Raw genomic sequence first — 24811 nt, 5'->3', positions numbered from 1 at the left:
GGAGGTGGAGGTTGTGGTGAGTCGAGATTGTGCCACTGGACTCCAGCCTGAGTGACAGAGCGAGACTCCGTCTCAAAAAAAAAAAAAAAAAAAAAGAAATATCAGCAATATAATCAAAGTCTTTAAGAAAATAGAAAAAGAAGTGGGAACTCCTCTGAACTCTTTTATGAGGCCAGGAAAACATTTACAGAAAAATCTAATATAAGAAAAATTAGTGTCCAATTTCTTTCATGAGCATAGATGCAAAGTCCACGTAAATTATTAGAAAATTGATTCCAGTGATACATAAAGGGGATAATACCTCATGACCAGGTGGGTTTATTCAAGAAATGCAAAGGTATTTGAAAATAAAATACCCTTGTGGGGCCTGTGCAGCTCCAGGCACAGGCAACCGAGGCTGCGGCGTGGTGCGTCCCTCTGGCTTGGGCATCTCTGGTCCTCGGGCTCTGCCCAGCAGCCACTAGGCCTGCTGCACCTAAGCCAGTCTGGTTGGGCGGCCGGGCTCTGTCTCCACTGCTCTGGGGAGGCTGGCATCCATACCTGCCTGCCTGCAGGCACCTTGGGACCCAGGTGTCCCCGGCCACATCCCATCCTGGGGCCACCCCATGTCGGTCCCAGGTGTGGTACCTGGGGGCAGGCGCCCATTTCTGCCCCCTCAACCTGCATTTTTGCCAGCCTGCGACTTTCTGCCCTTCCAGAACTTTCTGCCCCCTTGTAGCTGGAGATGTCTCTCCTGTGTGTGAGCTTCCCACAGCCTGAGCCTCCTTAACTGGGGAGGGGGATCAGTCACCTGACAGACACAGGATGCTCGGTTGTCTCAGGAACTGATGGTGAGAGGGACCACAGAGATAAGGGGTGCTGTCCCCTCCCCTTAGACCAATGCCAGAGCCCCCAACCTTTTTGGGGAGATGCTTTGCATCCTCCTATTTTTGGCAAAAGTCTCAGGAGACTTAAGGCACCAATTGGTGCCTGCAGGGTCACATGCTAAACTTGGCTCCCATCTCTCTCAGGGGGAACTACTGCTGCCTTGGGAAGGCCCCCAGGTGTGGAAGCGGCAGAGCTTGTGGTGACCCTGGCCCTGGCCCGGGCCATCTGAAGCCACTCTTGTCCTGTGCTCCACAGCTAAAACAACCCTCAGTCCTCTGTCTTAGGACAAACAAGACACCAGTGAAGGGGTAAGGCCAACAGCATCACCCCCAAGCTACAGAGGAGAAGACTGAGGCTCAGGAGGTGAAGGGAATAAATGGCAGAGCCAGGGCCAGAACTCAGGACTCCTGGCTCTTGGTCCTGGGCTCTTCCCTGCCCAGGCTGCATGGGAGGTGGTGGGAGGCAAATGTGCCAGCCTCTGAGGGCTGCGGTCCACTAGGTCCAGCTTGGAGGACAGTGTCTCTCTTGGGCCTGTAACATCTTGCTAAATGGAGGAGAAGGGAGGGAAGGCCAATGTGACCTGCCTTCTGCATCTCCCACCTTCTCCCTCCCTCCCTAGGGGTCCTCGGTGAGATGGCTTCCCACAGAAGCCAAGGCTTCTCTGCTAAACTGGCACTGGTTCAATAGCTCCCTTCTTTCTTGTCCTCATTCTCTTCCCTCCCAGGAAGGCACCGTGGACAGACACCTCCTCCTTCAAACCATGTGCACACACATACACACACTTCGCCCAACGTTAGCCGACAGAACTAAATGTAGGGGTTCCCATCCCAGTGTGTGATGGGCTTTGGGGTGACAGAAGCAGGAGAGGTTTTAGTGGAAACTTACGGAAAAGTCCCTCTTATCAGGGCTCTGGAGGAGGGGTGTCCTGACCAGCTGTCCTTGGGAGGGATGTCACCTAGAGGTGAAGAGGCACCAGCAAAGGGGGCCTGACCTCCTTCTTCCAGACCATCTGGGCAGCTTTTGGGAGTGGCTAGGGACACCTGGGTCTCCCAGAACAGGGGTTTCCTGACTTGTGCATTATCTTTGAAGATGAAGATGGGCAGGCGGGGATGGCCGGCAGTCCCTAGGAATGTAACAGTGTCTGCTGCTGCTGTTGATCACTGCTGGGCTGGGTCCAGCCAGGGCCACATCCTTGGAGGCCTGATACTCCACGCAGCTGATAGAGCAGCCACCTGTCAGGTGGGGCTTGGGATGAGACTAAATTGGTTCTTTCAAGAGCCCAGGGTGCCCTCTTGAGGATGCCTGGAGAATCTCACCACCTTCATCCTAGACAGACTATGGTTGACTCTCAGGCTTTTCTCTCTGCTTCCTGCTCCTGCCCTGGCCCTTCCAATCTCTTCGTCACCCACACCCCTCCCAGAGCCCAGCCCACCCACCTACCCTCCTCTGGACAGATGCTTCATTTTGAGGGGCCTCACATATTAGGGGTCAGCAAGGCCCAACGTCTCCAGGGGCCTGGCATCCTGGGGCATAGTGCCCACGGTTTGCACTTGCCCATCAAAACCACCCCCTCCACATACCTTAGGGCCTAGAGGCATCTTGCAGCAACCTGAAGACTTTGCACCATGTGATGACATGTGTTAATGAGATGTGGGCCATGCAAGGTGGCTCACGCTTGTAATCCCAGCACTTTAGGAGGCCAAGGCTGGAAAGTTGCTTGATCCCAGGAGTTTGAGACCAGACTTGACAACATAGTGAGACCCTATCTCTACTAAAAATTAAAAAACAAAACAAAAGCAAACAAACAAACAGCAAACCAAAAACTAGCCAGGTGTGGTGATGTGCACCTGTAGTCCTAGCTAATTGGGAGGCTGAGGCAGAAAGATTGCTGGAGCCCAGGTGTTCAAGGTTGCAATGAGCTATGATCGTGCCACTGCACTCCAGCCTGGGTGAGACCTTGTCTCTAAAAGAAAAGAGAGAGACTTGAGTAGCGCTCTAGAACCCCCACCCGTGGAGCCACGCTCTCCCAGCCTCTGGAACCACCTGCCTGAGTCCCATGCATATCTAACTCTGGCCTGTCGGGATCTTGATAGCTCTGTGTTCCCCTCTGATGGTAATGCCTCTTAGGGTACAGATGAGGAGAAGATGAGGGTGTGTGTGGCAAGAATCAGGAAGACCAGTCCCTGATCCACCACGTAAGGCCAGGTGATCTGGTCAAGTGTCTGCACCAGAAATAGGTCATTGGATGAGCAAGACTTGACCCAGGCCAGCCTGTGAAGGTCTCTCTGAAGTCCTACACTGCCTTCCCTGACCATCTTAAGGGGAACAGAGATGGATTGCAGGGGGAGAGTGCTGAGCCTCTCCTCCTTTTCTACCCCTGCTAGAACTAGAGGGTCTCTAAAAGGGGAAATCACTTATAAAATGTGTCCTTTGCAGTAAGGAGGCACCGTTAAACTAATGACCAAATGGCAAGGTCCCTTGAGCATTCCCTAAAGGGATTGGACATGGCTGGGCAATGTGATCCAGGATCTTTAAGGTGCCTGTGTCAGAACTGGGACTAGAATAGGGCAGCCTAGAATAAGAGAGCTGTGCACCCTTCCAGGGGCAGACTGAGCCAGTGGAATTGAGATCGGATGTAAGATCTCTGCATTCTCAGCAGGTGTCGGTCAGGGGCTGGGGGTTACCCCACCACTGTCCCCACCATCTTCATTCTCCCCGAAACAGAGAGGGTGGGACTCCTCTGCACACATCCCCCTGGACTGCATGCCACCCAGGTGAAGCTGGGAGGCACAGTGCTGGCCCAGCAGCCTCCTCCTGCCCTGAACACCCACTCCACTTTGACCTCATGGAGGGAATATGAATGCCTGGGCCTCTCACCTGGTTCAGCACTCTTTTTCCCTCTCTGTTTATTACACACACACACACACACACACACACACACACACACACACACACACACCCTTTATTCAGAAGATGCAGGGAACTGGGGGTTTTATGTATTTTTGACTGTTTTTTTTCCTCCTTCCAACCCAGGCGTCCCTATCAGCTATTCAATAACAATTAATAAAATTTTAAAAGATTGCTTAAATCCCTCAGTTTGGGGTTGGAGGGGCCAAGGAGGCAAAATGAGAACTGAGACACTTCCTGCCTACCTTCCTCTCCCTCTGCCAGCATTGCTTGGCCTGAGCATTTCCCTTGCTGTGCAAGATCCATCCTCCTTTGCTCATCTAGGGAAGCGGGTCCCTGGCTTTCCAAACTACTGCACTCCAAGCCTGGTCAAGCGCCATTAAGCCCCCAAACTCTCCCCTTTGCCCCAAGCCCACCATGTCCTGCAACCAAGGCAGGAGGTCTGGGTCTGTGCTTGGCTCCCCATGACCCAGTGGGGATGGGTACTCCTGTGGGACATCTGGACTAGGCTGACAGGCTTGAGAAGGGGGCCCACCATTCCCTTCTCAGATCACTGACTTGAGCACCCCACCCTGGGATTCCTGGTGGACAGGAGGTGGCACCGCTCCCTGAACCTCTGGCTAGTGTGGGCCCCTCACACTCTGTCCATGGAGCACAGCCTGGGGCCAGAACCCCAGGCTCCCTCAGCCTGGCCTAAGCTCCCATCAGCAGTGACCCACAAAGCCCTGGCCAGATGGGGGACATTTCTAAGGAGACCACAGTCCTTCAGAAGGGACTGCCCCCTCATCTGCTGGGCCCCAGAAGGAGCAAAAACAACCTTACCTCCCCTTCCAGTTGTTGAGGTGGTACCTGGGCTGTGCCTGGGAAAGGACTCGGGGGAGGATGGTGGTTTAGAGGGCACAGCCACAGAGGCAGAGGAGTTTTGAGGTTTTTTGTGTCTCCCCTGGAAAAATAACTTGGGAATTTGGTCTATTTTAAACTCTGGTTCTTTTTTTTTTTTTTTTAAGGTGGAGTCTCACTCTGTCGCCCAGGCTGGAATACAGTGGCATGGTCTCAACTCAGTGCAACCTCTGCCTTCTGGGTTCAAGCAATTCTCCTGTCTCAGCCTCCCGAGTAGCTGGGATTACAGGTGCACGCCACCACACCTGGCTAATTTTTGTATTTTTAGTAGAGACGGGGTTTCACCATCTTGGCCAGGTTGGTCTTGAACTCCTGACCTCGTGATCCACCCGCCTCTGCCTCCCAAAGTGCTGGGATTACAGGTGTGAGCCACTGTGCCCAGCCTAAACCCCGGTTCTTAAAATACGTGGCAGTTTGTCACAGGCTAGTGGGTCAGGTGCTGTGGTGCTCTGAGGGGAAAGGGCCCGGAGAAGGACAGTGCATACTGTTTAAAAATATCCTGAATGTGTGCAGGCCTTGGCTTTTTTTGGAATGGGTTGAGGTTATTTCTGGCATGTGGTGTCAGGACAAGTGTGTTCATTTTGACACTGTAAATAAACTGGAAATGTGGACCACCGCTCCTCTGCAGGGGATGAGGAGGAAGAAAAAGATGACAATGTGAAGGGCTGTCGTAGCTCAGGGGCCCCCTCTGTTCCTGCCACTCTGCCACCCCCCAAAGAAAGCATGACTTCCCCCGGGACACTAATTGAACCAGAGCAGGACTGGGGTCGCTGTTGCTGCAGGTGGTGGGGTGGGAGTAGGGGAAAGGGGCTAAGAGAGAACGAATGAAATGAGGAGCCTGGGTCACCTCACAGACATTCTCCTTTAAGACACGAAAGAAGCCAAATGAGAGACTGAAGCCTCTGAACAGAAGGGGAAGGCAACCTGACCAAGATCACACAGCTTCAGAATCAGAGCTGGCCCCAAGGGCAAGAGCAGAGGGGAGGAAAGGCAGCTGTTCCTGTTCTTCCTCCCTCCCTTCCGCCCTTGAACACTGATCCTGGGGGTCAAAGCGGGATACTAGCACAGACCTGACTTAGGGTGCTGAGCGTGGGGGCCAGCACTCTGTGCCAGACAGGGGGCCAGGGGCCATGTGGTTTTCTACCGGTTGAAGAGTTTGGATTTTCCTCTAGGCACTGGGAAGCAGGGGATGTATTTTAAGCAGACATGAAGTGCCACATTTTCTCTTGAAATACCGCCCTGGAAGCCGGGTGCGATGGCTCACGCCTGTAATCCCAGCACTTTGGGAGGTTTAGGCGAGCAGATCACCTGAGGTCAGGAGTTTGAGACCAGCCGTCTGACCAACATGGAGAAACCTCGTCTCTACTAAAAATACAAAATTAGCCGGGCGTGGGAGTGCATGCCTCTAATCCCAGCTGCTCGGAAGCTGAGGCAGGAGAATTGCTTGAACCTGGGAGGCGGAGGTTGCGGTGAGCTGAGATTGCGCCATTGCACTCCAGCCTGGGCAACAAGAGGGAACTCTGTCTCAAAAAAAAAAAAAAGAAGAAGAAGAAATACCGCCCTGGAGGCCACCGCAATAGTCCAGGCAAGCGTTGATGAGGGCCCAGCCTAGCCAGTGAAATGGAGAGAAGAGGCCAGTGCAGAGAGACACCTGGGGTAGAAGCGACAGGGGATCAAGCAGGAGGGAGGATGACCTCTGGGCTTTTGGCTCAGGTTGGTGATGGCTGTATTCAATTCCTGAGGTTGCTGGAACAGTACACCACATATTGGGTGACCTAAAACAACAGGAATGTATTCTCTCATAGCTGAGGCCAGGTGTTAGCAGGGCTGGCTCTTTCTTGAGGCTTAGTGGGAGAATCTCTCTCAGACTCTCCAAGCTTCGGGCGGTTGCCAGCAGCCTTGGCACTTTCAGCTTTCAGATATGTCGTTCCCATCTCTGCCTACGTCTCCACGTGGCCGACTCCTGTGTGTCTGTTTCACACACTTGTCTTCCCTTGCGTACGTCTGTCTGCCCAAATTTCACTCTACTTATAAGGACACCAGTCACTGGAGTAGAGCCACCCAAATCCAGTGTGACCTCATTTTAACTTGTCTTTGCAAAGATACTATTTGCAACTAAGGTCACATGCACATGCCTGGGGACTAGAAACATTTCTTGGGGGACACAATTCATTTTACCCATGACAGTGGCTGAGGGCTTTCCGCTGACCTTCAGCCCACATGTTTTTCAATGAATGGTCACAGGCCAAAGTCTGGGACAGTCTTTATTGGAGCTGGGAATGTCATAGCAATTCACCCTCATCAGAGGCAGACTGTGAGAAAGAGCAGCGATGTGGCGGACCCCCAGCAGGGGGAAGGCCGGGCTACATGAGGGAGCCCTGCTCGCCTGCAAGCAGGGCACAGATGCACACGCACACACTCTTCTACATGAACTTACACTCACACCTGCGCACTCGCTGCCGGTGGGTCGGAGGCCAGGCGCCTTGGGCTGCTCCCTCCTCACGGAGAGGCCTCCTCCACTCTGGGGGATCCGCTGAGCTGAGACGGGAGGGAACCACTTGAGGATCAGGGACGAAGGAGCTGGAAGCTGCAGGCATTTTGCAGTTAGGGAGAAGGGATCCAGGACAGGAAGGATGGCCAGGGACCAACCAAAGGGAGCTGAAGAAGGCCCTGCAGGGCCAGGGAAGGGGAAGAAGATGCTGGAGATGGGCAGGGGAAGGGGAGGGGAGAACAGATCATCTCTCCTTCACTCACTGCAACCTCACTGCCAGGGACAGAGCCCTGGGCACAGAAAGCCTGGGGAGAATCAAGGGGTCCCCTGTGTCCTAGGAAGGCACTGAAATGGGGAACAGATCCTGGGAGCCAGAGTCTCCCCCAAGTACCCCAAAAGGGACAGGAAGGGGGATGGTGAAGCGGAAAGGGTCCTACATGCTGGTTGTCTGGGGCAAGGAGACTGGGGAAGCACAGATTCTGCTTCTCACCCCAAACGGTGGGGTGTGGGGTGGGCTGATATGCAGCCCCTCTGGCCAGCAGAGGGGAGGGAGGGCCAGGGCTGCCCCTTTGGTCTCAAGGGCAGTGAAGGGGGGAGCCTGGCCTCACCCATGTGTCCGTGGTAGGGGATGGAGGCAGGAGGAGTGAGGAACCAGAGCCTCCTGCCCCCGGGGCCAGGGCTACCAGAGCACGGCCCCATCCATGTTCCCGTAGCCTGGCTCGGCCCGCAGCCTCCAGTAGGTATTGTTGGTCACCCACCACTCCTTCCCGCTGCTATCTGTCTGCCGCCTGGCGGGAGAAGGCGGTGGCAGTGAGGGGTGAACATCTAGAAGGCAGGCTAGGGTCCTAAGGTGCTGCCTCCCACACCTGCCCTGTTCCAAGCAGGGCTCAAGGGGAGACCCAGGGCGGAGGGCGAGGCCGAGGCACCTGAAGAAGCGAGCCTGGTGTACGATGTTGTTTTCCTCCATGACTTTGCGCCTGTCTCGCTGCAGCTGCTCGATCCTTCTCTTCTGGGCCTCAGCAGCCTGTATGTTCCCCTCCTCCAGGTACCTGAGGATCCAGATCAAACTCAGTTGAACTGTCCATCTGCAGGGCCCCCAAACCCAAGGCCTCTGTCCCTGCCCAGCTCTGTCCTCTAGACAAGCCCCATTTCTCTGAGGCCACTCAGGGAAGGAAGGACAAAGCCCCAGCTCTGTACTCCGTGCAGGGAGTGAGCCAGGTGGTTCTAGGCTAGCACCCATCCGGCACTGACCTCTGGTCTGGCCGGAGCCTCGTGTCGGTGGAAGGCAGTGACCGTTTCAGCTCTGCCGTCAGCTCATTCAGCTCCAGGGCAAACTGGGTGAAGCCGAAGTTGCGCTCATGGTCGGGGGGCATTGAGTCTGGGGGAAGGCAAGGGGCTGGGGTAGGTGCACCATGCCTGAGCTGCTCCAGCCTCATCCAGCCCTCTGTGACCCCTCCACTTACTGGGTTTCCAGATGCACTGGCCGCCTGGTGTGGGTCCCCGGTACAGCCCCTCGTGCCACTTCCCAAAGAGTCGATGGAGGACACGGCCACTCCGACTGAGCACAGCGCCCTGCACCTCGTGGACATTGGAACTCCAGTACTTGGCCTAGGGTGGGGAAGGCAGGGGTTAGGGAGGTGTCCTCTCCCGCTTAGCCAGGGTGACCTCCAGAGACTGAGGCTGCCGGGGGTGAATGGGCAGGGTCAGGGTGGCACATGTACCTTGCAGAAGGTGATCTTGCAGTGGCAGGAGCTGTCCTGTGTGTTCCGGATGAGCACCTCCCCATAGTGCTCAATCCAGCGCTGACCGCTCAGGACATTGTGAATGCAAGACGTCACCTTGTTCCACTCAAAGTGGTCCCCAAACCTGAGAGAGACAAGGAATGGAAGGGCAGCTGGCCGGAACCCAGCGAGTCAGGGGCCTCCTGTCTTGCTGGAGCAGGTCACGTCGGTCTGTGACAGGAACCCTGGGGTCCCAGCTCTGGTTCTGCAGTGAAGGATGACTTATATTCACAAGGCAGAGCGGCCTTCACAGAACGTATTCAGTGAACACATCTCCACTCATCTACAATGCCCCTGAGTGCCTGAGCAACGCAGATGAAAATACACAAAGTGTCCTGGCCTCGGGCACCAGGAACCATGTGTATGTTCACATCCATTATCCTGCTTAATCCTCACCTCTCTTGGGTTTTACTTTTTACTGTCATGTCACAGGCAAGGTGTCAAGTCTTTTTGCTGCTTGCATCACTACCTTTTTTTTTTTTTTTTTTTGCTCTGTTGCCCGGGCCGGCTGGAGTGCAGTGCAGTGGTGCAATCTCAGCTCACTGCTACCTCCGCCTCCCAGGTTGAAGCAATTCTCCTGCCTCAGCCTCCCCAGTAGCTGGGACTATAGGCTCATGCTAATTTGCATCACTGTTGAGTGGCAGAACTCACGGCTTCTGACTCCAAACTCCAGGATCTCTCCCACAACACCCAGACCGCTCTCAACACCCTTTTTCTTTCTGGCTTCAGTCCCCTGCCTGTAAAATTAGCTAGATGAGAGTTTTTCAAATTTTGTCTGTGACCCCTAAGTCCTGAGATCAATTTAGGTTTCTGTGTGCGTGTATGTGTACGCGTTGGCTTGAAGTCTCAAAGGCATTTCTGACTGTGAGTCATGGTCAAAAAAGTGTGAAAGCCGCTGAGTCAGATGACCTCGATGGGCCCTTCCAGCTCTACTACGTTCTAAGGCTTTTCATCTTTCTCTATTGGCGACTGCTGTAAATATAGGTGTAAAACCTACAGACACTGACCCACTGCAAGCAGCTTCAGGACAGACCTTCCTATCCCGTCCTTATCCTGTCCCTAAGGCCACGTCCTCTCCAGCCTGAAGGATTGCCTGTGGCTTGGCCTGGCTGCTGAGAGTCTAAGAATCCCACCTGGGCAGGCTGACATTGACTGTTCCCACAGGCACAATCTCCAGGGATTTGCCCCAAAACTTGTTCTTCCACTTCATATCTGGAATTGGATTAGGGGAGGGAGAGAGAACAACAGAGATAAGGCCAGAGGGTGTTCCCTTTGCCCAGGGCCACCCCGCCCTGCCCTCTACTCCTCACCTTGCCAGAAGGCGAAGTTCTCAGACTCCGCATGGCAGGCCGAGATAGGGGGGTGGTGGGAGACCTTGGTGAGCAAAGAAGTTCTCTTGAGGCTGTCCCTGAGCACCATTAGGGCACCCCAAAGTCCCTTACTCCCAACCCCACTTCCCCTGAGTACCACAAGACCAGTTGGTCCCAGGTCTCTTGTCCCTATCACCCTTGGCCATCTCCCAAACCCATCATCCTCTCTTCTTCCCATGAGGCCTCTATGTTCTCCCTTCTCGCTCCCTCTTCCTCAGGAGCTCCCCTGGCTGGCCTGTCTATGGCGTCCTCCAGAACCCCTGCTCAAGCCTGAAAAGTTCCCCGCAACAGTGACAGGTGGGGCCTCCACCCCATGCCCTGCCTGAAACCCAGCCCTTGCCGACAACCCTCTTCCCCACCATCTCCCCTCACCACACCCCAAAACTGATCATTACCCTGTAACCACTGACAGGTGGGGACCTCATCCCCTGCCTGAAATGCAGCCCTTGCTGACGACCCTCTTCCTCACCATCTCCCCCACACCCCACCCCAAAGCTGATCATTGCCCTGCAACCTCTACCCCACACCCTTGGAAACACTTGGCCTTGTCCCCACTTGGAATGGCTCCACATCTGAAGCCTTCAATTCCAACATCCTGCCTCGCCTCTCTCTCCATTCCCTGTTGCCCACGGCTCCAGCCAAGATGTCCAGGTCCCCGACTGCACTGCCCTCCCGTGGTCTGCTAGCCCCAACCTGCCCTTTACAGTACTCTCACCTAATACCCTCAGCCACCTCCACCACTTGCCAGAAATGCCAGCACTGGCCTCCTCTGTACACCCCTGGCTCTGACTCTGTTGCCAAAACACAGACACGACCCACACTAAGAAACTGCTAAATCTACAATGTCCTGTATCTGGGCCCTTGACATCCCTCACCAATCCTTCTCTGAGGACCTAGGCACAAGCCAGGCCCTTCAAACCTCTTTCGCCTCCCACAGTCTGCGGCAGAACAGAGGTGGGTCAGGGAGGTGATTCCTTCTGCTCTGGCCGCAGTCAGCCTGCTCCCACCGATGCCCCCCAGGTTCCCCCGTCCTCCTCCTTCCGCACCTTCAGTCTTTCCCTCTTTATTTCTCTTTCTCTCTGAATATAAAGATTTTCTGTTTCTTTCACCTTAAAAAATAGCAAACCTTTCTTTTCTAGACACAGACATCTTTGTTCACATATGCGTAAAACATTTCTGGGAGGAATCCCAAAAGCTGGTAGCAGTAGTCCCTTCGGAGCGTTGGGATGAGACGGAGGCTTATTTTCTATTGTACACACGAGTGTACTGTGTCAATCTTCACCATGTTTTCAACAACACTTCAAATCCAAACAAACAAACACACAAACTGCCTCGACCTTTATCCCCCACCAACTGCCACCTTCTCTCTCCTCTGTCCCTCATGGTAAAATTTTTGGAAAATAGTCTGCTTTTTTCTCTATTTTTTATAAAACCTACACTCTACACCCTCTGCAATCCAGTCTCTGTCCCCATCCTATCTCGGAAACCTTCCTCACGCAGGTAGCTGATGACACCCCTCATCCCAGGGACCCGCGCTCCCTCCCCTTTGGGGCTTCCCAGCGCTCCTGCCTACCCTCTTCCCTAGACACTGCGGGCAGTCCTCCCGAGGGCAGTCCTCCCTTGATGTGCTCCTCCCTCTAAGCTGGCGACTCCTCGACCTGTTAGTGCCACCTGGTGCTCTTGGAGGAGCTCCAAGCCAGCGACTCCAGAGCCTCCTGGCCATCTCCCGTGGAAGTCAAGCCCACATGGTCAGTGTGCTCCCACACACACTGTCCACCTTGCTAACTGGCACCACCATGCACCCACTGAATTCCCCAGATCAGGCCGCCCAGACTTCTCCCTGTCGACAAAAACCTCCCCTTTCCCTACACAAGAGAGTACCCTGCTAAGCACCAGGCCCTGTCAGGGGCAGCACATAAACAGCTCTTGAACCAAACACCGCAGCCTAAGCGCAGGGCCTCATTAGCTCTACAGAGATGACAAGACGGACCCTGTTGGCCTCCACTAACCAGGCATATGCCACCCGGGTGTGCTTTGCACACTGAGATTCTGAGCAGCCACTCCACTGCCTCGAATCCTCCATGGTGCCAATGCCTTCAGGATTTAAAAACACACATACAAAAGCCCAAAGCCTCTTTCCCTTCACTGGCAGGACTCCTCAGCGTCTGGCCCACCTTGTCTTCCAGCCCCATCTCTAACCTTCCCAAGCCTGCTCCATGCATTCCTCTACACCATCTAGAAGGAACATCCTATTCTCCCCAGCTCCTGTACTCCCAGCTCTCTCCAATTCATCCTCCAGTTCATCCTAGCCCAAGATTGGCCCCTAGAGCATGAGCTCCCAGGTGGAACTCCTGGGATCCCATGGCTGGACCTCAGAACGTGGGCCAGGAGCACCACAGAGCCCGGCACAGAGCCAACGGCCCATGCTCCTCTCCCAGGCCCTGGTCTCTCTGCCCCAGCTCTGGTCCCAAAGCCCAGGTCTCTCCTTGCCCCAGACACCCAAGGCCAGCCGTCTTCTCCCAAGGCCACACCTGCTCACTGATGAAGCGGAAGCCTCGGTCAGGCCGCTCACACTCATAGGTCTCCCCCAGGACAGGGTTGAAGGGCTTGCAGCCAGCTCGGTGGTATGTAGAGGAGTAGGCTGAGACAGCAAAGGCTGCGATGTACACCTGCGGGGAGCAAGGCAGGTGCAGGGTGCTGAGGATGGGGCCGCCACCCCAGGCAAGCAAACTATGGGATCTTGGGGTGGAACTTCAGCAGCAAGGAACAGCCCAGCCAGGATTTTCTGGGAGAAAAGGTCCCAGGGAGAAGGAAGCAGCCTTGGGCTGGGCATAAGGACAGGTAGCAGGTACCATGCGCTCGCAGGGGTCGGCGATGCGGCTGGCCTGGTCCAGGAGGCTGCTGTACTCCAGCTCCTCGCAGAGCCGCTGCAGAGTGTTGAGCGGCTCGTTGAGCTGCACAGGCATTGACACCTTGGACAGGTCTTTGCCGATGTTGTTGCGCAGAATGTTCCACAGGCTCACGTCAGCCCCAGGTCCGCTGGCCGCCGGCAGGCAGCGACGGCGGGGTGGCCCCATGGGTCTCCCTGGAACACACCCCCCTGGGGCCGCCCTGCCATGTCACTCTCCAACTGGGCACCAGCCATCCCAGACACGGCAAGCCCACAGCCCAGTCCAGGGCCCAGCTGCCTCCCAAGCCCCTGGGACACTCCCCCCTGAGCCCGTGTCTCGACTCACAGCAGGGCAGGGTGACTGGGGCTCTAACTGCTGACAAGTTCCCAGGGACTGAGTTGGCTGGCAGGGGTGGGAGCCATGCAAAGGGGCGGACGGTTCCCACTGCCAGAAACCCTGCACCCCAGGAGCCCCTCCTGAGTCCTCACCCTTGCCTTTTGTTCCCTTTATAAACACAGAAACAGAGGTCAGAGTGCAGATTACCCAGCCCATCTTATGGATGAGGAAATAGGCTCTCAGAAGTAAAATGACAGGTCCAGAGCCACACTGCTAACAAGCAGCAAAGTGGGATCTCTTGCCTCCCTCCAAGGCCCTAGGCAAGCCTGCTGCAACAGAGGCCAGCCCCAAGGCCGGAGCCTGGCCCACCCCAGCAGAGCTGCTCCTGGAATATTTCCCAGTTCATGACCTGGCCTTCCTTAGCTCCTGGGGTCAGCACCCAAAGCCACTAGCCCATCAGTCACCACAAGGGATGGCCTTTGCATGGGCCTGGGCTGTGGACAAACCCTGTTTTTCCACCTGCCTCCCACCCCTCCCTGCCTGCCCACCCAGCTGGCACCTTTCTGACAGCGCTCAGCTCCCCTGAGGTCCAGCACCTCCTCAGACAGGCTGGTGGTGATTTCACTGGTACACGACTCCTCCTCCTCTGAGCCCTGGGCCGGGACAGATGACAGGCCGGGCAGACTGGGCCTCCCCCGGGCAGCTGGGCAGTGCCCAGGGCCTGGCAAGAATCTGCCCAGCTAGCCCTTTGGTGGGAAGGGGAAGAGAATGTATTGGGGGAGCTCTGAGCCCTAAGACATTGCCCCGGGACACCTGGCATCACAGAGTGTGCCCAGCCACCTTGGGAAAGGGAGGGCCAGGTCCTGTGACTGGTGGTAGAAAGCTCAGGGACTTGGCCCTGTGGCTGGTGGGAGAAAGCTCAGGGACTTGGTGGGACACAGACAGAAGGTAAGTTGGGGATTACTGAGGTTCAGGGTCTGAGAAGAAGGGATCAAGGGAGCGCTGAAGCTGAGACAGGGTCATAGGAAGATGACTGGGGTTGCAACTGTGGCAGTAGTTTCAGGAGAACCCCATGGGGATAAAAATGTCACACTCCTCTAGGAGAAGAGTCCCCAGCAGAGATTTCTGAGCAGGGCCACACAAACCCAACTGATCTGGACATATTCCCAGAGACAGTAGCTGAGGTGGTGAGAAGGGGCTGAGGAATCTATGGTCTCTGTGGACCCCACCCTTCTGTTCCCAAGGTCCCCCCCAACCGCCCCGCCTCACTGCCAGCTTCCCTCTTCCCTCACCTCATTCTCAGAAGAGCTGGCGGACAGGAGAACCTCACAGGCATCGAAGAACTCTGCGTGGGAATCAGCAAGGGACAGGATGCTGGTCTGCGACAGCTGGGGGGTGAGCTCGCGCCCCTTCATGTACAGAGCTTCTTGCTGTGGGAGCAACCAGATGGATGTCAGGCTCCGGGGCCAAGCCGGGGGAGTCAGGTTGGGCACCCGCTTGCCTGACAGTTCCCGTGAGAGGGAGGCATAACCGGGCACTTTTGCTGAGTCAGACACCTTCTGAGCAGAAGAGGCAGAGGGGAGTGAGCAGGGGACAAAGGCATAGTAGAATGAGCCCTGGCCTGGGAGTGAGGGCACGCAGGCTCCATGATAACTGCTTACACTTCCTGGCACTGACCCTGAGCCCCACTCCAAGCCCTCTGTGTGCACTAACCCACTCAATCCTGACACCCACCCCGTGAGGTAGGTGCAATTATCACCCCCAATTTGCAGATTGGGACGCTGAGGCCCAGGATCACAAAGCTGGCAGGCAGCAGAGCCAGATTTGAACCCGTGGAATGCAGCTCCAGAGTCTGTGCTCAGAGCCCGAGTCTCAGTTCAGCCCACCTATAATTGCAGGAGCCTCAGCTCACCCGTTAGACCCTTTGAGCCTCAGTTTTGTTATGTTGAGGGTGAGAATCACTGCATCAGAGGACTCTGAATTAAAAGAAAAAGTACCCTGCACGTTGTTACAAAATGACTGAGATGGGGCTGTCGCCAACCTTATGGGAAAGACAGTGGAGCCAAATTTTGGGGCTGTCTTGGGACTAAAAATCAACCTTGCCCACTGCCCTGGGCCTTGGCTCCCACTGGGAGAGAAGGCGCAGGAGAATCGGCCCCCACAACCCACCCTGGCTCCGCACCTCCTCAGGGTTGAGGGAGCTGAAAGAGTCCGCCGTGGTGTCGGAGGAGGTGGACAGTGAGTGGAGGCGCCTCTGGCCAGTGGGGGCCTCGGAGACCTGCAGGGAGAGGGTGAGGGACACAGTGCCAGGAGGATGAGGTCCTCCCCACCTTGCCACCTCCTCTCTGCAGAGACTGCCTCTGCCAAACCCCCACCCTCACCCAGATCTGCTATCGGACCCCAGGCTGGCAGTCCTCAGCTTCAAGCCCTCTCCTCCCACCAGCCACCCTGTCCCCCAGGCCTCACCCCCATCCTTGACAACTCTGAGCCCTGGTGCATATCCCTCAGTCGGTCCCGTTCCGTGGTGAGGGCGGCCAGGACGCTGCTGAGGGAGCTGTGCACTAAAGGGGGTGGGGCAGACCATCAGAGTCCTCGCTCACTCCTGCCCGCTCCCTATCAGCCTCTCCCAGCATGCACTTACCCTTCTGGGCCAGGGCCCAGAAGCTGCGCTGCAGGTGGGCATAGTCTGTGGGTGGCAGCCCACGGGTGCCCGAGGAGTCCCGAGACTCCAGGTAGCGAGACAGGTTGGGAACAGAGCCGTGGAGACGACCAACCTGTTGGTGAAGGGGAAGGGCTGAAGGGGCCGGCCTCCTTAGAGCATCCTGCCCCAGCTATGTGAGGTGCACGCCCCACCTCACCCGTCCAATGGTATCATCCTTGGCAAAGCTCTGGGTACACCACATGCGGCTGGTCCGTTTCCCCTTCTTGGGTCTTTCAGTTGTCACTGAGGCCTGGCAAGTCAAGGTGGGGGCAATTTTACTCACAGGGTGGGGAAAAGGGGCAGCAACCGTCACAGCCTGGGAGAGGTAGACGGCCTCCTACGCCATGGAGGAGGCCGCAGATTACCCAGCACAGAGGGTGGGGCCGCTCAGGCCAGTGGATAGAGACAACTGACATCCCAGTGGAAGATGACAGCCACCCCGGCAGAGGCATGGGCGTGGAGGAACAGAGACAACCTTGACACAGTTTGGACATGGGGCAGGGGTAGGGAGGAAACCAGGCGATGCGTGGCTCTCCAGGAAACTGCAGCGATGTGGGAGGAATAGGACCCATCCTGGGGAAATGATGGGATCGGGGGCCTGAGCAGGACCCTGTGTGTTCCCCTGGATCTTACCTGGTGTGTAGGGATAACAGGGGCTGAGGGGATTCGGTGCAGGGACTCCAGGCTCTGGAGGAGCCTGTGTAGTTCCTGGAGCTTCCCCTGACACTCAGAGAGCTCTGTGGCAAGAAAGAACAAGGACATCACTCTCTCTTCTTTTTTTTTTTTTTTTTTTTTTTTGAGACAGAGTTTTGCTCTTGTTGCCCAGGCTAGAGTGGAATGGCATGATCTCAGGTCACTGCAACCTCTGCCTCCCGGGTTCAAGTGATTCTCCTGCCTCAGCCTCCCGAGTAGCTGGGATTACAGGCATGTGCCACCACGCCTGGCTAATTATTTTGTATTTTTAGTAGAGATGGGGTTTCACTATGTTGGTCAGGCTAGCCTTGAACTCCTGACCTCAGGTGATCTGCCTGCCTTGGTTTCCCAACGTGGTGGGATTACAGGCGTGAACCACCAAGCCCAGGCTCAAGGACATGACTCTCCCAACATTGACTTCGTGGAGATCCTGATACTGCTCCCTGTTACCTGCTCAAGAGCTCGGGTCCCTACCCCTGTGGGTGTGGTGCCCCCTGGTTTCCTGGGAGGGCCTGAACCCTAATTTCTACTCTGTCTCTAGACCACACCTCACCTCTGCTGCCTTTGAGCAGACCAGGGATGTGCTCACCCTGCCCTGCCTCTCTCTACTTGGTTTATACTTCTCCCTTCAGGCCAACTTCACAGACCCTACTGCAGGAACCCTTTTCTAGAGCACACCCCTTCCCTGGCACTACTCCTCAGGCCCCTGCCCCATGTGGGTATTCAGTATCTGCTTTGTCATGATTCCCATCCCTGCATCCATGTCTGTCTATGGTCCCTGACAGATTCTTACTCTTCTGTAATACTGGGACTGCCCAGGACAGGGCCCAAGTAGATTGGATCTCTTTGGAGACAGAGGCTGTCTCATTAAATTGGGTCTCCCTGAGGTGGGGATGGAAGTAATATTTTCCCATCCTGCTAATGCTATCTAGACCTGCCAGCTTGGGCCCTACCCTTGGAGGTGCTGTGCCTAGGGACCCTCACCATGAGAGCAACGGTCCAGCCCATCACTGTCCCTCAGCCAGGAAGACACCTTCTCCCGCGGTCCAAGCCCAGGTAGGGCTGAGGCAGTAGCTGCTGTTGGAAGCTGGGCACCAGGAACCTGTGGGGTAAGCCCAGGGTCAGGAAGGATGGTGCCCACCTCCCTGGGTCTCACAGTTCCCCATAGCCCCTGCCCCTGAATTGCCACATTACCTGTCTGCACCCCAGGGTCCACCTTACCTTCCGGTGAGCGGTACTGGGCAGTGTGCCACGGGACATGTCCAGGCGGTGGGCTAGGCGGTGGGCACGCAGCTGTGCCACCCAGCTCTGGAACAGGTCCTGGGATTTGATCTGCAGAAGTGATAGAGACGGGGAGGGCTATCTGAAGGGAGGGAACACTTTCCAAGAGCAAGAAGTCAGGGCTCTGATCCCCAGACAAGCAGAGTCCCTTCTTACAGAGCCAGGTTTGTGCAAAGCTCACTTGCAGAGAGACAGAGTGCAAGGTGCCCAGGTTTCTGAGCCCTTAGATCTGTGCCTGTCCATGCAACAACCAAGAAGTGCAGGTTTGCCCTTGGCAGTTTTTACAGGATGGAAACTTACTTCTTGTCAAACTCAGAGACAGACCCTGAGCTCCATAGACCCTCAGGCCCTGCCCCTGTGTGTTCCAATGCCTCTGCCAGGCTGGGGGCCAACACATGTCCTGCCTCCCAGGGATGTCACCTTGAGGTGGTAGATGTTGTCTTCAGTGTCAAGGTCAATGCGCTGGGCCTTTTTGTTGATGGACATGACCGACAGCCGGACATCGATGGAGCCATGGAGCTTCCCCTTGGTGATCTGGGAGTGAAGTGTTGGTGGGGGTACAGGGGACCAATTTTAGGCTCTCAGAGCCATAGAGCTACCATCTCCCTGAAGCCATTCTAGGTTCAAGGGCCAGGTGGCAGGTTCACTCTCATGTCCAAGTCACACTATCAGTAGAGACTTGTCAATCATCCTCCCATGTGCAGAGCGCTCCCCTATGTCAAGTCACATCTTGAGCTCTAAGAAGTCACAGATCAAGAAAAACTATTCCCACCCTCAGGGGTCTGGAGGGTTGTGGAAGGCAACGCCCTCCCAGAGAGATCCTGGGTACTCAGGCCTTCAGTTCCTCGTTCCCAGCCTGAGAATGGGACCAGGATGAGAGTGGTAAAGACCCCATTTCTTGGGCACTTATTCTGCCCTGTCCAGAGAGCCTTGTGTGTATGACCTCCCTTACCATGACAGCTCTGCACCTGGGGGAAGGCACTCTCCTGTTAGAGATGAGGAAGCTACGGCCCAGGGATGTAACTCGCCCAAGATCACACATTCAGCAAGTGGTGGACCTGGGATTCAGACCCTGCTCTGGTCGATTCCGGATACCCCGTGCCTGCCCAGGGCATACTGGGGCCAGACTCCTCCCACAACCCCAAGCCACTGCCCGGACTCACGTCTTGCCGGGTAGTTGCATAATGAAGGATTCCATCCTCGAGCACAAAGTATCTCTGTGATGTTGCCCAGGAGTGACAGGACCCAGGAGGCCGAGAGGAAGGGCATGAGGGAGAGGGTAACCACACAAATTAGCTTTTCTTTTCTTTCTCATCATGCAAACACCATCGGACTGCCTGGCAGCTGCCCCCCATTCCCACCCCGCCCCCATGTCTGGCCCCTCCCTTTGCCTGCCCACCCTACCTTGTGCCAGCCCTTCAGAGGCCACTTCCTCTTCTTGAGCAGGTGACCTTCCTGCCTCTCAGGCATGACACCCTCTGTCCCCAGCCTGCCCCGAGGCTCCTCCACCACCTCCCACAGCTCAGAGGCCTGCAGTCCAGGACAGAGGGAGGGGAGCACTGGTGAGATGGCCGCCTTGGCCCCTCCTGGTCCGGTTCAAGCTTGGCCCACCCACCACTGCTTTCGCGCTCTCTGACCTGCTGAGCACTGCTGGGCTTTGAGGACTGAGCGCTCTCAGGCAGGAAGGGCGGGTCCCTCTCTTGGAAGTCCATGGAGAAGGGAGAGGCCACTCCCTGCTGGGGACGTAGAGCAGGGAGCAGGGTGGAAGGGGAAGGATGTCACCTGCTCCTGATGGAGTCCTTGAAGCAAGAGAAAGACCCCCTTGGCGCAAATTCTGATCACCTTCCCCGCCTCCAACCCCTCCCACATCCTCTGAGATAAGGACTCACCAACACACCCTCTGCTCACCTGCCATGCCTCTCCCAAGTCTGCCCCTCTGTCCTGACCCCGCCCATTTTCACCTGATATGGACACTGCCCTGAGACATGAACTAGCACACAGCAGACAGGCAGATGCCCAGGGAAAACCACAAGACATATGCGCAGCCTGCCTTGGGCACATACTTTGGGACTCCAGGAAATATTCAGTGCTTTCTTTAGAGGCTTCCCTAGGAGTGCTCAGAGGTGAAGAAAGGGAGTGACAGAAGAGGCTCCAAGAAGAGACAGAGGGGTTCAGAGACTGGAGAAGCGAGACCTCCTCAATCCAGCTGCCTCTGCCTTCAGGACCCCTCCACCCTGCCACCGTGACTCAGAGACTTCCCTGCCATGATCCCCTTGCAGAAAACTCCCCAGTCTCCCACCAATTAGTCTCCATATTCTCTAGTGCTTGGAGAAACTGAGGCCTGAGATAGCCCCATTTTCCCATGTCTCCTCCTACCAAACATGCCCCTAGGATGCCCTCTTTGGACCCTCAGTGCCCCCTAAAGCCTCACCATCCCGTCTACCGTCCCAGTCCTTGGGGCTCTGAGAAGTGCCACCCACCCAGAGAGGGCAGGACACTGGGCTAAAAGAGACACTTCATGAGAGAAGAGGGGGCCCAGGACATGCCCAGGTCTGCACAGGTCCTGCAGCAGTGCCCACAGGCACCCTTGGCACTGGCCCTGGCCATCCTGGCTCCACAGGGAGATCAATAATGCATGAGGCTCTGCGTGTGTGAGACGGGGGAGGGGACTGGAGGGGCAAGGCTGGTTTGAGGTGGGGGAAGCAGCCCAGATCTTCTAATGGAGCTAGCAAGCACCTGAGGAACTGAGGCCCAGAACGGACAGGGATGTGGCAGGAACGGGTGCCCAGGAGGTTGGGGCAGAGGGACCCTTGCTGCAAGAGGCTGACCTGGGAGGAAACTCCTGCATTCAGCCATTGAAAGTTCCCAAACTCTTCCGGTGTTTGGGTATCTCTGTGCCCTTCTCCAGGCCCTGTGGGGATCCCGGCCCCTCACTGCTTGTGGGTGGAGGGGGAGGCTCTATCGGTAGGAAGGTGAGGGGTCTAGGCGAGCCAGGTGGGTGCCCCCTCTCCACCTCCATTCCCACCATCTCGGGAGCAGACCCACCAGCTTCAGGTGGGAGGAAGCTCTTCTCAGGAATGTCAGCTGCTGCCACGCAGCCCCCTTACCCCAGGGTCCATGGACGCCAGTGCTCCTTGGCCCTCACACCGCTCTGCCTCTGAGTCACCGTCTCCGAGTCACCGGCTCCCTCCTCACCAAGCTGAGCAGTGGCAGCAGCTGCTGCAGGAACCAGGAAGGAAGGAGACGTCGGAGCCTCTCCTCTAGCCGGATCTCCCCACCTCCCTCTCCCCTGTCCCCTCCTCCCGCCAAGCTCCGGGCAACCGCTCAGCTCTGCCCCCCTGCTCCCTGGAGGACTTAGGGCTGAGCAGACCGCCCTAGTATCCATGTGGCTTGGGAGCGGGGGCACAGTCCCCACTGGGCATGGTTCCAGATAGATCAGAGGACTGGGGAACTGCTGGCTATACGCCAGTGGTGGTAAAGGCTTTATTCAGACTACCACGGCAGTGATCCTGTTAGTGCCCAAGGCCAATTCCTAATTAACCCCCACCCCCCACCTCTCATTTTACATCTGAAAATAGACTGCAAAATTTGGAGCCAGCAAAAGTATCAGGTTGATGGTGGAGGGACAGATGCCCCCTCTGGGACAGTAAGACAGTGCCAAGAGCACAGTCAGCAGGGGCAGTCAAGCCAGAAGAGGGACAGCCAGCAGTCCCCACACTGAGGCCCTTCATTGGGGTGATGCCCCACTAGGTCAGGCCCCACAGGGATCTAAAAGTGCCTGTGCATACGATGACACCCTACAGCCTGCAGTGTCTTGATCAGGAGCAGGCCTGGGGCAGTCACAGCTGCTGTTAAAAGGGCTGCAATGCTGGTCCCCTCCCTTCCCTTTACCCTTCTGCTGGAGTACTGTGTCCAGCTGCTCAATTCTCATGAAAAATCAGCTCTTAACAAAGGTCTAAAATTCATTCAAATGAAGGTGGCACAGACCTACAGCTTCAAGTGCAGCATAGTTTTCTGGAAAGAAGTAGTCTTTTCTGGAAAGAAGTAGGTGGGGCCTCAGGTGAAGGATGTGATTTAAGTTTATTCTCTGACCCCAAAAGTGACTTAGGCCACTTATCCCTTCCACTTCATCCTCACTGGGCCTGGTTCACATTTCAGGGTCTCACATATCTCAGGGACACCCACTGTCTTGCCTTTATTCAGAGCCTCAGCGCTGCTCCAGCCACCCCAGGTGGAGGGCATTGTTAGTACCTGGCAGGGTTCTGGTAGGGACAGGAGCACTGGGCAGCACTGGTCAGACAAGCTCTGGCATCCAGGAGCCTCAAGGGCCTTTTAAGTCACTTCCCAGTGATTGAGCATCCCGGGCATACAGCACAGGGCAAGGCACTGTGGGAAGCTGGTCCTGGCCCAGGCCACAAAAAGGCTGCTGCAGACAGTACCTGTCCAAGACTAAGGAAGCGGTGGCATTGCTTCAAGTCCGAGAAACAATGTTGAACAGCCACCCTCCCCGGGTCACCCCTGCATCCACCCAGAATGTGCTCCAATCAAGGATGACGGTGGGCTTCGAGTTAAGCATCCCATCTCCTTTATTAGTAATGTCTGGTTCATGAAGACTTGCATGAGGCCTCCTACCCTAGAGCTCTCAGAACTCCCCATTAACAGAGAATCCTAGTTTTCCCATAGGCCTTTTGTCCAGAACCACCAGAGACATGTTAGCTAGTGGGTATACAGCTGTCAGCTGCCTTTAATAGGGCAAGCATGTGCGGGATGCCATTTGCGAGAACGGGTGTAGGAGAAGAGGATTTTCCTAGGAAGGGAAACAAGAGTGAGCAAAGTCAGATGACAGAGAAGCTCCTGAGAGTAAGTTTATAGGGAGGATAGCCATGTAAACCACAAAATAAAGGAAGTAGAATGCATTTCATTTTATTATAAAGCAGTGCTCCCAAACTTTCCACAGCGTACACCTCGAGGGTGGAGAACTAACATCCAAGCTCACCTGGATGGTGGACGGGACCCACTTCTGGGTAACCTGATGAGGAAGCTCTAGGGTAGAAATTCGGGATGCGGTCTTCAGAGCAGAGGGCTTGGTTCAAGTCCCTGTTCTGCCACTTACTAACTGCATGACCTTGAGCAAGCCACTTAATTTCTCTGCTCCTTCTCTGTGAAATGGGTACAATGTGGTCAGGAGTAAAGGAACTAATACATGTACGGCACTCAGCACAAAGCCTGGCACACAGCAGGCTCTCACCTCAGCACAACTGCTTGGTTGAGCTACTGTGGCCGTGGCCGGTTGTGCCCCAAGGGGGTGGGCTCAGGAGCCTGTACAGCAAGAGGCAGTGACCAAGGAGGCAGGGGATAATAGCCTTATCTTTTCAGGATCTCTGCCTTGGACCTGGAGAACGGAGAGAGACTTTGCTCCTATCAGGTCCCAAGTTGGGAAAACTAAGGATGAAGCCAGTGGCTGACATTTGAAATGGAATCCTCTGCATCTCCAAGTGGCCCTATACCTGACAATATCATTGTTAGTGAAAACCAAGTGACAAACGCACTCCCCCACCCCAAGTTCTTCCACATCTCCCGCGGAGGAGAGCACAGCCAATAGAGCAGAGTGTATTTATGCGCAGGGCTGGCTAAATAGGCTGGCTACGAGTCCGGAACAGGGTCAGGAGGATCTGGCTTCCCACTGGCCGACACAACAGAATCCTTCTCGCGTTGCTCTCTGATGTACTGGTCCAACAGGGTGGTCAGCTGCAGGGGCTGGTGCTGAAGCAGGGAGTGGGTCTGGGTCGTGAGGTGGGTGAGGCCTCCAACAAGCTCCCCCTGCACCAGGGACAGGCTGGGGAGCTTGGAGTAGTTGATAAAGCCCTGCCTGCTGAGGATGGTGTCATCAATGCAGCCACCTGGAAGAACACAGGGTCAGCTGGGCTCCTTGCAGATGCCTTTCTTCTCTGAAAACAGCTTTCTGACTCTAGGAACTTGCTCTCCATTGCCCTTCTCAAAATCCTGCCTTCCCCAAGAGCTGGGTTCCACTGTGCCCCACACCACACCCACTCTGCTTGGGATTGATCCCTACTTCTTCACTCTTCCCTCAGAAAACTCTTAATATATCCACCTGGCCCCAACCCCTATTAAGTCAGTGTTTCCTAAACTTCCTCGTAAATAAGAATCAGGTGGCCAGGTGTAGCGGCTCATGCCTGTAATCCCAGCACTTTGGGAGGCCAAGGCAGGCAGATCATCTGAGGTCAGGAGTTCAAGACCAGCCTGGCCAACAAGATGAAACCCTGTCTCTGCTAAAACTATAAAAATTAGCCAGTCATGGTGGAGAGCACCTGTAATCCCAGCTACTCGGGAGGCTGAGGCAGGAGAATCGTTTGAACTGGGGAGGCAGAGGTTATAGTAAGGCGAGTTCATGCCATTGCACTCCAGTCTGGGTGAAAAGAGCGAAACTTCATCTCAGAAAAAAAAAAAAAAAGAGAGAGAGAATACAGATGAGGCCAGGTGCAGTGGCTCACGCCTGTAATCCCAGCACTTTGGGAGGCCGAGGTGGGTGGATCACCTGAGGTCAGGAGTTCGAGACCAGCCTGGCCAACATG

The 24811-nt window shown here is 55.7% G+C and overlaps 2 protein-coding genes across 5 annotated transcripts in view; both read right to left on the bottom strand.

Moving 5' to 3' along the window:
- Positions 1 to 6920: 6920 nt before the first annotated feature.
- On the bottom strand, positions 6921 to 21466 carry OSBPL7 (oxysterol binding protein-like 7). The gene is made up of 23 exons (XM_011999374.1): positions 21326 to 21466; positions 19856 to 20017; positions 19623 to 19748; positions 19382 to 19435; positions 18639 to 18752; positions 18159 to 18269; positions 17922 to 18039; positions 16878 to 16981; positions 16402 to 16494; positions 16185 to 16317; positions 16010 to 16104; positions 15726 to 15821; positions 14836 to 14973; positions 14103 to 14196; positions 13169 to 13416; positions 12848 to 12985; positions 10257 to 10320; positions 10080 to 10158; positions 8887 to 9031; positions 8629 to 8773; positions 8417 to 8543; positions 8092 to 8214; positions 6921 to 7953 (listed from the first exon to the last, which is right to left on the bottom strand). The coding sequence occupies exons 2-23, from the start codon at positions 19928 to 19930 to the stop codon at positions 7845 to 7847; spliced, it is 2529 nt and encodes an 842-aa protein (XP_011854764.1). The 5' UTR covers positions 19931 to 20017; positions 21326 to 21466; the 3' UTR covers positions 6921 to 7844.
- A 1650-nt stretch (positions 21467 to 23116) lies between these two features.
- MRPL10 (mitochondrial ribosomal protein L10) overlaps positions 23117 to 24811 on the bottom strand; it is a 10783-nt gene continuing 9088 nt past the window's right edge. For all 4 annotated transcript variants that reach the window (XM_011999371.1, XM_011999373.1, XM_011999372.1 and 1 more), the window contains exon 5: positions 23117 to 24118. In XM_011999371.1, coding sequence (XP_011854761.1) covers positions 23862 to 24118 — 257 coding nt within the window. In that variant the 3' untranslated portion in view covers positions 23117 to 23861. The remainder of the gene's footprint in view (positions 24119 to 24811) is intronic.

The sequence above is a fragment of the Mandrillus leucophaeus genome, unplaced genomic scaffold (genome assembly GCF_000951045.1).
Source record: "Mandrillus leucophaeus isolate KB7577 unplaced genomic scaffold, Mleu.le_1.0 Scaffold59, whole genome shotgun sequence".
NCBI lineage: Eukaryota > Metazoa > Chordata > Mammalia > Primates > Cercopithecidae > Mandrillus > Mandrillus leucophaeus.
This window is presented reverse-complemented; position numbering and strand designations above follow the sequence as displayed.